At 42.7% G+C, this 12,996-nt stretch overlaps 1 protein-coding gene across 1 annotated transcript; it reads left to right on the top strand.

Moving 5' to 3' along the window:
* The first annotated feature begins 286 nt into the window (after positions 1 to 286).
* Positions 287 to 12,696, top strand: man2b1 (mannosidase, alpha, class 2B, member 1). The gene is made up of 23 exons (XM_031747251.2): positions 287 to 412; positions 1,186 to 1,288; positions 2,040 to 2,213; positions 2,290 to 2,483; positions 2,923 to 3,055; positions 3,161 to 3,306; positions 3,857 to 4,056; positions 4,187 to 4,307; positions 5,378 to 5,456; positions 5,785 to 5,894; positions 6,008 to 6,115; positions 7,665 to 7,781; positions 7,988 to 8,170; positions 8,264 to 8,361; positions 8,453 to 8,573; positions 8,778 to 8,896; positions 9,349 to 9,450; positions 9,787 to 9,874; positions 9,982 to 10,062; positions 10,168 to 10,392; positions 11,015 to 11,164; positions 11,306 to 11,408; positions 12,131 to 12,696. The coding sequence occupies exons 1-23, from the start codon at positions 302 to 304 to the stop codon at positions 12,232 to 12,234; spliced, it is 2,970 nt and encodes a 989-aa protein (XP_031603111.2). The 5' UTR covers positions 287 to 301; the 3' UTR covers positions 12,235 to 12,696.
* Positions 12,697 to 12,996: the final 300 nt, after the last annotated feature.

The following is a 12,996-nucleotide window of genomic DNA, read 5'->3' as shown; positions in this document are numbered from 1 at the left end:
TCACTGTTCTGTTTATTATATATGTATACCTTCCAGTGAACAGTTTGAACAGAAAACTAATTTAAAAAATGTCACAGTTTTAGTGTGTCATGTTAACTTATGTTTATTTTCGCTGAGTGAGTCCTCTCATTCCGCGGATACGGTTTGTCGCTTAGTTTTTACCCAGTGCCTTCAAAGTCAGATCGGAGGGAAAACAATTCTCTGCTCTCCAGCTTCCCAGCCATGCGGTAGACAGGCTGACGGTCACGTGACCCACCTCAACATAAACAGATGTCACATGATTTTCGGGTGGATTTCCAACATGGCGGTCAGGTCGCAGCAGCTGGCTACAGCTCTCCTGTTTATCCTCAGCGTGGTTTTAAGTTTTCCTCTCGGCGAGAAGAAAACAGACGCTCCCACCTGCGGATACGAGGTTGTATTTTATTTACATGTGTTAGGGTTAAGGTACATGTCAAAAAGCAAAGTGGAGCTGTTAGCGCTACTTTCTGTTTCACTCACATGACTGAGCTCTCATACGAGGAAGTACCGGTCTTGTGCCAAAAAGTGACAGCCTGCCAAAAACTGACTTCCAGTGTTTACCTGTGTTTTTTTATGTGTAATATCTTTACCTATGTTGGTAAATAGACTTCGGTCATTAGGCTTTAAAAAGGGGTTAGATATAAAATTTTAAGATTACATCTTTTTCAACTATCTTTACAACTCTGTCTTATTGTACTTACATTACAAACAATTCCATCTTTTTTGTCCACTTAAAATATGTTTACAGAACTATTGTTAGATTTCTTGCAATATCTGCTGTCCCCTTGGCCAGATTACTCTTAAAAACACATTTTTAATGTCAACAAGCTTTTTTTTAACTGCATAAATAAAGGATATATAAAAGTCACTGCCAAAAACTCATTGCGGTTTCTACCTTGTTGCAGGAATGTTGCTTGTGGCTCAAGATGACTTGTATCATTCATGAGGGATACATTTGACATATGTTTCACATATTACAGACCAACAAGTTATGTATAGCAGTTTAAATACGAGCAATCCGTTTTTGGCAAATACCGGTAATCAGTCTTTGGCAGACGATCACGTTTTGGAGTGAATATTTGTCGACATTATGACTCTTCTGACAGAGCAGTACAGCTGTGTTCATAGAGTGTGTGTTTGTGTCTGTCTCTGTGTGTTTGTGTGCAGTCATGTCATGCTACCAAGCCAGGCATGTTGAATGTTCACCTGGTCCCGCACACACATGATGACGTTGGCTGGCTCAAGACTGTGGACCAGTACTTCTATGGAGGTCAGTCTGACACATACAGAACACTGTGAAGCTATTAGCCAACCTCCTGCTCTGTATTTACTCTGTCAAATGCTTGCATACATTTCTATTTACTCTAGTAGTTCTGCTGATACAAGTTAATCAGTTCTATTGACTGGTACTAAATACCTTCCTGATAGCTGCTACAAGTGATCGTGGGTCTTGTGACCAGCAGCGTTATCCTCCTGCTTCAAAGCCCTATGATGTGTTTTTATGGTGGTTCATGCACATGATCTCTGGATTTGATTTGAATGTGAACTGGAGTGACAGCCATCACTCACATTCAAACTCGTCTGTTGTTGGGGCTGTGCGAAATGTCGAAATATATCAGAAGACGATATTAAAACATCACGGTTTCCTGCAATATTCTTCATTGCTTTAGAGTTTTATGCTTTCAGTGCTATTGATTGTCGAGGTTGCATATTTTAATGTCACATGTTGTTTATAGTGAGTTGTAAGGCCAGGTGTTGTGCAGGTGACCATCATCTGATATTGATTTCCAGTCTGGGTTAATATGTAAGCAGAACTCATCTGCACTGAGGGTGGTTTGTTTGGGCATGTGCATGAATGCAGATGAGCACATATACTGTCTTGCTGTTATGATACATTAGTGTAAATATGTTTTTTCAAACTGTGACACACACTAAATCCTGACAGCTTCTTGAAGCGTTGACTCCTGCGTTACACAATAACATCTATTTTGTCCTAAATCTGTGCACATTTGTGTGTGTAGATCGTAACGACATCCAGCACGCTGGGGTTCAGTACATCCTGGACTCAGTTGTGGATCAGTTGTTGAAGAATCCAGACAGGAGGTTCATCTATGTGGAGACGGCCTTTTTCTACCGCTGGTGGAAGAGTCAGAGCTCCAGCATGCAGCAGACAGTCAAACAGCTGGTTAACGAAGGTAAATGCCCATTCAGTACTATACAGCTGTGTTAAGTGTTTCAGTGCATCCTTACCAAAACCTGCTCCTCCCGCAGGCCGTCTGGAGTTTGTGAATGGTGGTTGGTGTATGAGCGACGAGGCTGCCACCCACTACAGCGCCGTCATTGACCAGATGACCATTGGCCTGAGGTTCCTTAACGAGACCTTTGGAGCCTGTGGTCGTCCCCGCGTCGCCTGGCACATCGACCCCTTTGGCCACGCCCGGGAACACGCCTCCATGTTTGCACAGGTAGCATAGCTCTTTATGTTTATTCTTCGAGTTTTGTACAAGTCACATTTCAGAATTGCTCAGCTCATTCACTGTCACACTTTCAAACTTTGGCCATGTTTAATATCAGCAGTATAGGGCAGAATAGAAGGATGAGCATAATTGGTCCCCTTATGGAAGGCCTGATTTCTAGTGAGACTTAAAATGGGAGAATTTATCAGTTAAAGAAGAGAGTTGAGGCTAATTAGAGTTAGATGGTAGCGCTCATGTCGAGAAAGACTCCCCATTTTCTCATTTCCACTCTTTGGCTGTATCTTCATTATCAGATTTGCTGCTCTCCAATGAATCAAATAGGCTTATTTCCAGAATGCTGCATTATTACATGAAGCAGGCACAATTTAGTTCACTGGCTTTCCATTTGACTTTCCTTTAACCATTACCTGTCTGTATTTTGCTTCAGATGGGATTCGATGGCTTCTTCTTTGGTCGTCTAGACTATCAAGACCGGGCTCGCAGGATGAGGGATAAGGAGCAGGAGCTTCTATGGAGAGCCTCCGACAGTCTTACTCCTCCAATGGCTGACCTCTTTACTGGTATACAAAGTTTCTTTCTTCACACCTTTATGTGAATGACTTCTGGACTCAGCAACAGGACTGTGTTACATTATTTTTTAAATGTTTGCCCCCATTAACCAACAGGGATCCTTCCTAATGGCTACAGCCCTCCTGAGGGCTTCTGCTGGGACCAGCTCTGCAGTGACCCACCTATCAGAGACGATCCTGATCTTGAAGACTATAATGTCGATGATGTGGTGGGACGGTTCCTCGTCATCGCCAACAGTCAGGTTGGCCACAACTCCACACTGGCGCACACAGACACTGATTTATCAGTAACGAGGTGTTCCTAAAACTGCATGTTTAACTAACACTATGAAAAAAAAATGCATGCGTTAAATCAAAAGAAAACAAACAACGTTTTCTGATTTAGAAAATGAGGAAGTAGAAGTGATGCTGTGCTTTTTATCCCAGCCTATATACAACTGTGACTAGCTAATGTGACATGAAAGATTCCAGTAGGAACCTCTTGTTTCAAGTAATGTCAGCATATCTTCATGCAGATCCCCATAAATGTTTTTTCTCATCTTGTCTGGTTTTGTTTTATGAACCTGTCACAATTACAATAATAAAGCCATCTACAGATCGTGTATGCAATGTCCTCCTTTAATAATCCACATTCACCACTTTAGCCATCATATAAATGTGCTTTAAATAGTGTGAGGTGTGTGTGATTGAAGAGATGTGTGAATTGTTTAATTTCACTCTTCTCTTCTCTTTTCTTTTCTTCCGTTTTGTTTAGTTAAATCTGTTAAGCATCATTTCCTCTTCCTTTTTTAGTCTACGGTCTATAAGACCAACCACATCATCATGACCATGGGCTCAGACTTTCAGTATGAGAATGCCAACCTGTGGTACAAGAACCTGGACAAGCTGATCCACTATGTAAATGCGCGGCAGGCAAATGGCAGCAAAGTCAACGTGCTCTACTCTACACCGTCCTGTTACCTGCAGGAGCTGCACCGAGCAAACCTCACCTGGTACGGTGAACTTTAAAGGGGCAGGATAATGTTTTCTTGTTCTAGCAACACTGTTGGTGTTACACTCTATTGTAAAAAGTGTCGTCTTGTGCATTTTGATGTCAGCTACATCCATTGGTTTTCTATCCAGGCCTTTGAAGACAGATGATTTCTTCCCCTATGCAGACGACGCTCATGATTTCTGGACTGGCTACTTTACCAGCAGACCAGCGCTGAAGCGATATGAGAGGATCAGTAACAGCAACCTGCAGGTACTCTGTGGTTTACTGTGTGCTCGGCATTACACTTTATGTTGACAACATCACAACATTCAAACTTCTGCAGTTCTCTAATTACCCTGTGTAACTCTCCAAAAGTTGAATCTGTTCATCTGGACGTAGCGTTTTGTGGGAGAAACGTTTATTTACACCTACAGGCCAGTGGACACTCTTTCAACGATGAGGATGTACACATCCTGGACAGGGAAGAACGCTGGTTTGAGTAGCGGAGTCAAGGAGGCCATTTACGTGAAAAGGAAAGACCATCTCTGAATCGAGGAGGGGCCTAAGGGTACATCTTTCGCCATCTTACACTGCTGTGATTGCAGCCATTCCCCAACTCTCTGTGAATGGTACTCATGGCCATTGATCAGTGTTCTTTGATCAGTGGGTTTTGGTCAGTGATTGTTGATCAATGGTCATGGGAATTTGCATAATTATGATTAAGGAACTGACCTCACAGCCCATTGTTCCTTCAGTGGGCTGGTTTCAGTCATTATGCAAATGTACTGTTTATAAGGTTTGGGGAAACCTGCAGTCAGCTGAGACTGAAGAAGTCACTTGGATGAGTGACGAAACGTTTCTCCCACAAAACGCTACGTCCAGATGAACAGAATCAACTTTTGGAGATTTACTTTCCTGGATGATTGAGCATGCATCAAGACGATACCCTGTGTAACTTTAAGTCCTGTCCCATTACATTAGAGCTTTCAGAAAAATGTAATTGTAGTCTTTTAGCGTAGATGGTAGTTAGCATGCTAACATCCAAACTTTTAGAATGTTAGCATGATATATGCTAGATAAGTATAACATTGTCACATTACACTAACAAGCTTTAGATTTTGTTCTGTGAAAACAAAGTTTATCTGACTCTTAATATGAACTGTGAGCAAATAAATGCTAATATATAGCATGAAACACAGTGTTAGCTGGCACTTAATAAAGCTATCACTGGTATCCTGCGTCTATAGAACTACCTTGAGATGTGGAAATATGGGTCTAATTGTGGAAAATTTATACCTGCGTGACTTTTTAAATCGTGTTTACATTTTTTCTCATAATAGACTTGTAACCAGCTGGAGGTACTTGGTGGTCTAACTTCCAGGAAAGGACCCTTTGGGGAAGGTGACAGCCAGACGATGAGTAAGATTTGATTGAATCTTTTTTGTGTCTTCTTAGTGGGTTCTGCACAGGCACACTCTAGGTACTCTGGCTTACAGACTTGAATATTAGGTTAACTGGTAATAGCGTGACCATAAATGGTTGGCTGTCTTCATGTGCTACTCCTGTGATGGACTAGTGACTTGTCCAGGATGTAGGAGAGCTGGGATGGGCTCTAGCCTCCCCACAACTGTGAATTGGATAACCGGTTAAGAATATGGATGGATACCATTTTAAAAGTTGTATTTGTGTTGCTAAAACCAATTGGATGTCAGACAAGAGACTGAGTGATGGCTGCTTTCATTGGTAGAGAAAGCCATGGCTGTGGCTCAGCACCATGACGCTGTGTCGGGCACAGAGAAGCAACACGTAGCAAATGACTACGCCAGGAAGCTTGCTAACGGCTGGCAACACTGTCAGGTACTGCAGGCTTCACAGAAGTTACATGTGCTAAATTTGTCTTTAGCAGAAAGCGTTCTTCAGTCCAAACTTTCTTGCACAGGTTTCTTGTCTAACTGTCGTCTCTCTTTCAGGTTTTAGTCAGTAACAGTCTGGCTGCTCTCAGCGGCTTGTCTGCTGAGCGAATCTACTGTGATAACCTCAACGTCAGTGTTTGTCATCTCACTGAATCCAGCAAGAAGGTAAAAAAACACAGAAAATAGACTTTGAAGGGGACCCGCTTTACTCATTTCCAACTCATCTTTATTTTTGGAATTGACTAAAGTAGATTTGCATGATTTACAGTGAAATCCTTCGTCATCTTTGCATTGGTGCAGCCCTATTTAGAGTCCTCTGTAAGTCATCTGTCTGATAAAAGGTTTGAACAGCAATCCCAAAAGGTTGATTCTGTTCATCTGGATGTGACGTTTTTAGGGAAAAACGTTTCGTCACTCATCCAAGTGACTTCCTCAGTCTCAGCTGACTGCAGGTTTCTCCAACCTTATAAACAGAACAATGGGCTGTGAAGTCAGTTTCTTGATCATTACTATGCAAAGTGTCTTGACCATTGATCAACAACCACTGATCAACGGTCTTTGATATTGATCAATGGCCATGAGTACCATTCACAGAGAGTTGGGGAATGGCTGCAATCAGAGCATTGTAAGATGGTGAAAGATGTTCCCTTAGGTCCCCTCCTGGCCTGCTTGCTCAAACCAGCATTCCTCCCTGTCCAGGATGTGTACATCCTCATCATTGAAAGAGTGTCCACTGGCCTGTCGGTGTAAATACGCTGTGGAGTCCTGGCCTGACGAGGTAGCTCTTCTGTGTTGTGCCATCTGCTCTGCCAGAGGTTGTTTGGTTTCCCCCATGTATAAATCACGGCAATCCTCCTGACACTTAACAGCGTACACTATGTTACTCTGTTTGTGTCAGGGGACCCGATCCTTGGGGTGGACCCATTTTTGCGCAGTGTGTTTTGGGGTTTAAAAGCCACAGAGACACGGTGTTTAGAAAAAAATGTGTCTCAGCTGTTCTGATACTCCTGACACATAAGGGATCACTACAGGTTTTCGCTTAGGCAGCAGTTTTCCTTCCCTCCTGGATCGACTGGTGCCTTCCCAGCTTTGACAAAAGTCCAGCTGGGATAACCACATTTACTCAGGGCCTTCTTGATGTGATGTTCTTCTGCTTCCCTGGCCGCTGTGTCTGTTGTAGCGTCCAGATGACAGCCAGATTGTGCTCCAGTGGATCATGAGAGTCAAACCTTAAATACAGACCCGTGAGCATTTGTTTACAGTACACATCAACTTTAAATGTCCTCCTTTACTGGTGGAAATCTCACAGTCTAGTAATACATGCATCAAGATGTTTGAACAGCAAGTGGGTAGAGTCACAGCTGTGTGCCCGAGTCAATATCCTGTCTGAGAGTGAGCATTTAAAATCTGAAGCTTTTGGCTCATAAGGATTACTTGTACATGCACTGACCCTGTCATTTAAACCATGTTTAACCATGTTAAATAACCATCCACTAGTAACATAATAAAAAAACATATTATGTCATCTTAAATGCACTGCTGAACACTCTGACCCTCTGAGATATATCCTCAGAACAAACAGTGTATTTGAGGTGTACAACCTGAAAAACCTGGGTTACATCTACAGTTATTGGAAATACATTCTGTGTAATTACAGATCAGACTGAATGCTCACGCTGCCTTTCTCTCGCTTTTTTTTTGGTCTCTCACTCAGTTCTCAGTCAATGTGTACAACCCTCTCGCTCGGCCTGTCACTTGGCCCGTCAGGCTGCCGGTCAATGGAACAGCGTACAGCGTGTCAGATGCTAGTGGCAAAGCGGTGGACTGCCAGGTCAGTATGTGTGCCAGCAGCAAGTATGAGATGATCCAAAACAAGCTGTGCAGCTGTCAGACAGTGACACAAGATATAGACGGATCTCATCTCAGAGAATGAAGGGTGCGATACGTTTTCACAGCACTGTGGGGGGTTTTTTGTATCATTCAACAACATGTTCAATATGAGCAAAGATAACACTCGATAATGTGTTTGCGTTGAAGGTGGTTCACGTGTCACAGGCCACTCACGAAGTTAGGAGACAACGAGGCTTTGCAGTCAATGAGCTGGTCTTCCAGGTTCAGGCTCCTCCTCTGGGCTACACCACGTACACGGTGGCCCTGATCCAGGACGGACCTCCACCCGCACCTGCACAGCAGCGTGCACCCACAGTGATCCAGAATAAGGTCCTAACACAGCATTTAAGTCCAAAATATTCAAATAAATAAACAAAATCTTCTGAAAAAGGAAATGTTTTTGTTTGTTTTCATGCACTCTAGTTCTTACAAGTGACCTTTGACCCTGAGACAGGCCTGATAAGCAGCCTCAACAATCTGGAGACCAAACAGAGCATCAAACTGACACAGAATTTCTACTGGTTAGTGTTTCTAAAAAAAACTGAATTCCACAAAGTGAACACGCTTTTTTGAAGTTGAGCTTCCAAAGGATGTGTTGTTAAAACATCCCAGGTACAACGCCAGTGACGGTAACAACGTAGAGAGCAGGCAGCCTTCCGGAGCCTACATCTTCAGACCCAACTCTTCCACACCTGTCATCATCAGCCAGACAGCCAAGACAGAGATCATCAAGGTAGAGATCTTTGCTCGTATCCAGACGCAGATTCCTCATAGCAAAGTTTTGTTTTTACACTGTTATTCAGTTTACTTCTAAATTATAGGCTGCTGTCATTTTATATGTGTGGGTGTCAGAATTAACATGCCAACATGTTTTACCTCCCTGTTTAAAGGCTAATATGTAGCCTCTAATCTTGTACTGCAATGCTCTCATCCTCAGACGTCAGTGGTGCAGGAGGTGAGGCAGTGGTTTGCTCCCTGGGTGTCTCAGGTGGTTCGTCTCTATGCTGACAGCAGAGCTCTGGAGCTCGAGTGGACTGTGGGACCTGTGCCGATAGAGTGAGTTTAACACCTGCACACTACATATGTAATGGAGATGTTTTTAGAGATAAGTGGTTGGTGAAATTTCTGTTCTTTTCAACCTTTCTGAAAGCTCAGTGCTTAATGTCAACTGTTCTTCGTGGGGAGAAAAACCTCATATGGGGCAATATTGTGGCAGAGATTTACGCTTCTAAATATTTCCTCATATCATAGCAAGTGATTGGCTTAGATTACAGTTATCTTTTTCCCCATGTCAGATTATAAATACATGGAAAGAGGGAATTTTAGACCATAAGATTCCACCACTGGGGAATAGCTTTAGCTCATAATTTCAGGTCTATTTTAGCCATTTATTTATTTATTCATGAGCGAGAGAAATAAATTCAAGGGAAAGCGAGGAATCTTAGCCAAAATGCTCCCCACACCACCCACCTTTAACCCATGTCACACTCACTGTCTTGACCCTTTAGTGACAGCGTGGGGAAGGAGGTGATCACTCGTCTGGACACCAGTATCAAAACCGCCGAATATTTCTACACTGATTCCAACGGCCGAGAAGTTCTGCAGAGGAAGTAAGAGTTTCCTTTTTTTTTTTTTTTTAATGATTGAAAATGCATTTTAACCTTTTAAAGTTGTTGCAGTTGTTTTGGATAGTATTTTACAGATTATATACAAAGTAAGACAGCTGTATAGTTATGTGATAGTTTTACATTAAAAGAATCCAATTCTGTACACTTAGCTGCGTGTGTGTGTGTGTGTGTGTGTGTGTGTGTGTGTGTGTGTGTGTGTGTGTGTGTGTGTGTGTGTGTGTGTGTGTGTGTGTGTGTGTGTGTGTGTGTGTGTGTGTGTGTGTGTGTGTGTGTGTGTGTGTGTGTGTGTGTGTGTCCCATCCCCAATCCCCCAAACAGGAAAGACTTCCGGCCCACCTGGAACCTGAAACAGTCAGAACCCATTGCTGGAAACTATTACCCAATCAACTCTCGCGCTTATATCAAGGTATGTGTGTTTGTTAGCTTCCATTTAGAGAGACAAGCAACAAAAAGCATTGACTAGTTTTATGGATTATCACAAGTGATGTTTTCCTTTCACTTGTGTCTCTTCAGGATGATGTGGACCAACTCACTGTGGTAACGGATCGTTCTCAGGGTGGAGGCAGCATCCAGAATGGTTCTCTGGAGATCATGGTGAGGCATAAAGTCGTAGCCCATCACCATTAGCATGTTGACCCCATCTAAGCGCACACAAGGAGTTCTTATTAAAGTCTCTTTATCCAACCTCCTCACCCTCAGCTCCACCGCCGGCTGCTCCACGATGATTTCCGTGGTGTTGGTGAACCTCTCAACGAGATCTCTGGCATCTTCCCAGACGGGCTGGTGGTCCGCGGCCGCCTCCTGCTCACCCTCGATCCCCCGCAGACTGCTGCCGACACGCACCGCCCCCTCGCAGAGGGGATGGTGCTGCAGCCGCTGCTTACATTTACTGATGGAGATCTAAAGCCAAACACTCAGCTGGAGGTATGTAAATGGTAAACGGACTGGTACTTGTATAGTGCCTTTCTACTCATTCACCTAATCACATGCACATTTGTACAGTACTTGTACAAATACTGCATGTATTTTAAAGACATGTTATTAACACACTTCACTAATCGGGTCACAAAATTCACGGTGATGTGATCTGTGTTTGAAATGTTAGCAGTGTGAGAACCAGCTGGCCTCCATCTTGCAGGTTCCTGTTCAAACACCTTAAACTCCTGTGTGTAAGCTTAAGAAAAGCTTTGTACAGTGCTGTGACCTGCACTGTACAAACTGCAGGCAGTTCCTGTGAGAGTCTGCTGCTTGTTTTGAGTCATTGTCTCCAACTGTCTCTGCTGCTGGTTATAACCCATTTCTGTCCTGCTGTGTACATATTTGCATTTTTTAGACATGGTTTCACTCGCTCTCAGGGGAACTGAGCTAAGCTGTGTTGCCTTTAGTGCCAACTGCTGCTGACATGTTTTCATAGCCAGTAATTAGTCAAAATTCATATCAAATTTATGTAGTAATTCTATAGAAAATGTGGTTAGAATACACTAAATAATCTAATTTTTTTTTTAAAAGGCATGGTTTCTGTGAGTGAGTGGTCTTTGTCTTTTAGTTCTCAGGGCTTCTGGCTGCACTGCCCCCTGCTGTCCACCTGCTGACACTCAGTCAGTGGGATGAAGACTCGGTGCTGCTGAGATTGGAGCATCAGTACCAGAGCTCAGAGAGCAAAGTGAGCTCTCAGCCAGTCACAGTCAACCTGCAGGTCAGACATTCAGAAACACTTCAAACCTTGTTACAGTCAAAGTGACCATACGATCATCTGTCATGCAGTCGTTTTTTGTTTGCAATGCAGTGGAATGTCATTTTGCTGTAACTAATCCCATCGTCTTTACTGTCTGTGCAGAAGCTGTTTTCAACTCTGGAGGTTCTGGGTGTGGCTGAGTTGAACCTGTCGGCCAATCAGTGGAAAGATGAGGTGAAACGTTTTGACTGGACTCCTGAGAAAGGTACAGGACACCAGTGTTGTGTCAGTTAAAGTATAAAAATATTTACACATTTTCTGCATCACCAACTGAATACTTTTATAATCCAGTGAAAATGAAGTGCACAGTCTGTGCTTCAGTCAGTGGTTTTATTATCAATATGAAACTTATTTACAAACATATACTGCACTCAACGTAACTCAGTAATCCATTATTCTGGCTTTATAGTACACTGCTCTTCAATCGCACTTCCATTCGTAGTGGGGATTCCCTGATATTTGCAGATTTTGGCCTTTGTTTACTGTTGTCATAATTTCAGAACATTATTTATATCAGAACATTTGTCAAGATATTGGTGTAGTAATATAAAGACTGGCAACATCTGGATTTTTCAGCATCTGGCAGGTGACCAGCACCGGCTTCCTGCCATGCACTGAAGGAGCACTGGGCTGATAGAAATCTGCTGACACCTTTTAAATCTCTGATTGTAGTCATTGACTTAACAGTTTCCCTGCAGGTGCTAATTAAGCCAGCAGGGAGCCATAAAGAGTCATAAATAGATTGATATGCTTCATAATGTAATGTATACTACAAGGTGTTTCTGGAGCTCAACATGTTATTTTGTTCCTTTGTGATGAGACTTGGTTGCTGATCACTGACCCGTGTCACTGCTGGTGTGTTTAAAGATTAACAAACCAAAAACACTTTGTTGTTCGTAGTTGTGCTCACATGTGCCTGTTTTTCAGGAGAAAAGCCCCTGCTGAAGACATTTGAGGACCCCTCCACGTGGGAGGTGACCTTAAGACCAATGGAGATCCGAACGTTCCTTCTCAAAGTCAACCTTAGATAGCCAATCACACACAAGATTTTATAGGATGAATTATTGTATATTGACATTCCTGTGACTTGTTTACGTTGCTGATTTAATAAAGTGAGGATTTTTAGGGGAAAAAAGGATGAATGAGAAGTTGTATTCACGCTGCCTATGACTTTAAATCGGATCACAGCTGTAGCCCGGACTGACCTGTGCAAAAGTCATTTCAAGATGCCTTCAGACTTTGACACAGAAGATCTGAATAAGATTGTCGTAACACAGAATTTGTTAAAAGCTGCCTTTTAACATTTTTCAGAACATTTACATTTGTGGGTTTTCTTTTTTTAAAGTACGTGCTGTTGCAGTAACAGAATATCGTCTCCCACAAAGTGATATGTGCAATAAAGTGTAATCTTTGCATTTCTGCCGTGTTATATATACTTTGATTTTTCTACTTATCATCAAGAAGCAGCTGATAATAAAAATCAATTATCCTTACTGTGCTGCCCTCATGTTTGTGCCACAAATCTATTGTATAATCAGTGAAGCAGCATTTACCTTCTGATAATCTGACATCAGAACAGATGTTGTGCCGCTGCTGCTGCTGCAGACCTTTTTCAGTGACAGTCATCTGTGCCTGCTGTCTCCAGCGTGTCTTCAACCATGCAGCGATGTGAAGCCTCGGATGATCGAAAAGGGGCCCCCCCCCTTTTAGTGTGAGAAGCTAAATGGCTGCTGAGACGCTATACAAGCAAATGTTTTATGTTGTGGAAACGTAAAGGAAAATATACAAAGAGT

Source organism: Oreochromis aureus, linkage group 6 (genome assembly GCF_013358895.1).
Source record: "Oreochromis aureus strain Israel breed Guangdong linkage group 6, ZZ_aureus, whole genome shotgun sequence".
Taxonomy (NCBI): Eukaryota; Metazoa; Chordata; class Actinopteri; order Cichliformes; family Cichlidae; genus Oreochromis; species Oreochromis aureus.
Note: the sequence above shows the minus strand (reverse complement) of the source record. Positions and strands in the feature narration are given on the sequence as shown.

Coding starts and splice junctions, on each gene's coding strand:
- man2b1 (XM_031747251.2), top strand. CDS start 302: ATGGCGGTCAGGTCGCAGCAGCTGGCTACAGCTCTCCTGTTTATCCTC. Junction 5,457..5,784: donor AGGTGACAGCCAGACGATGA/GTAAGATTTGAT, acceptor TTTCATTGGTAG/AGAAAGCCATGGCTGTGGCT. Junction 10,393..11,014: donor AGCCAAACACTCAGCTGGAG/GTATGTAAATGG, acceptor TTTGTCTTTTAG/TTCTCAGGGCTTCTGGCTGC.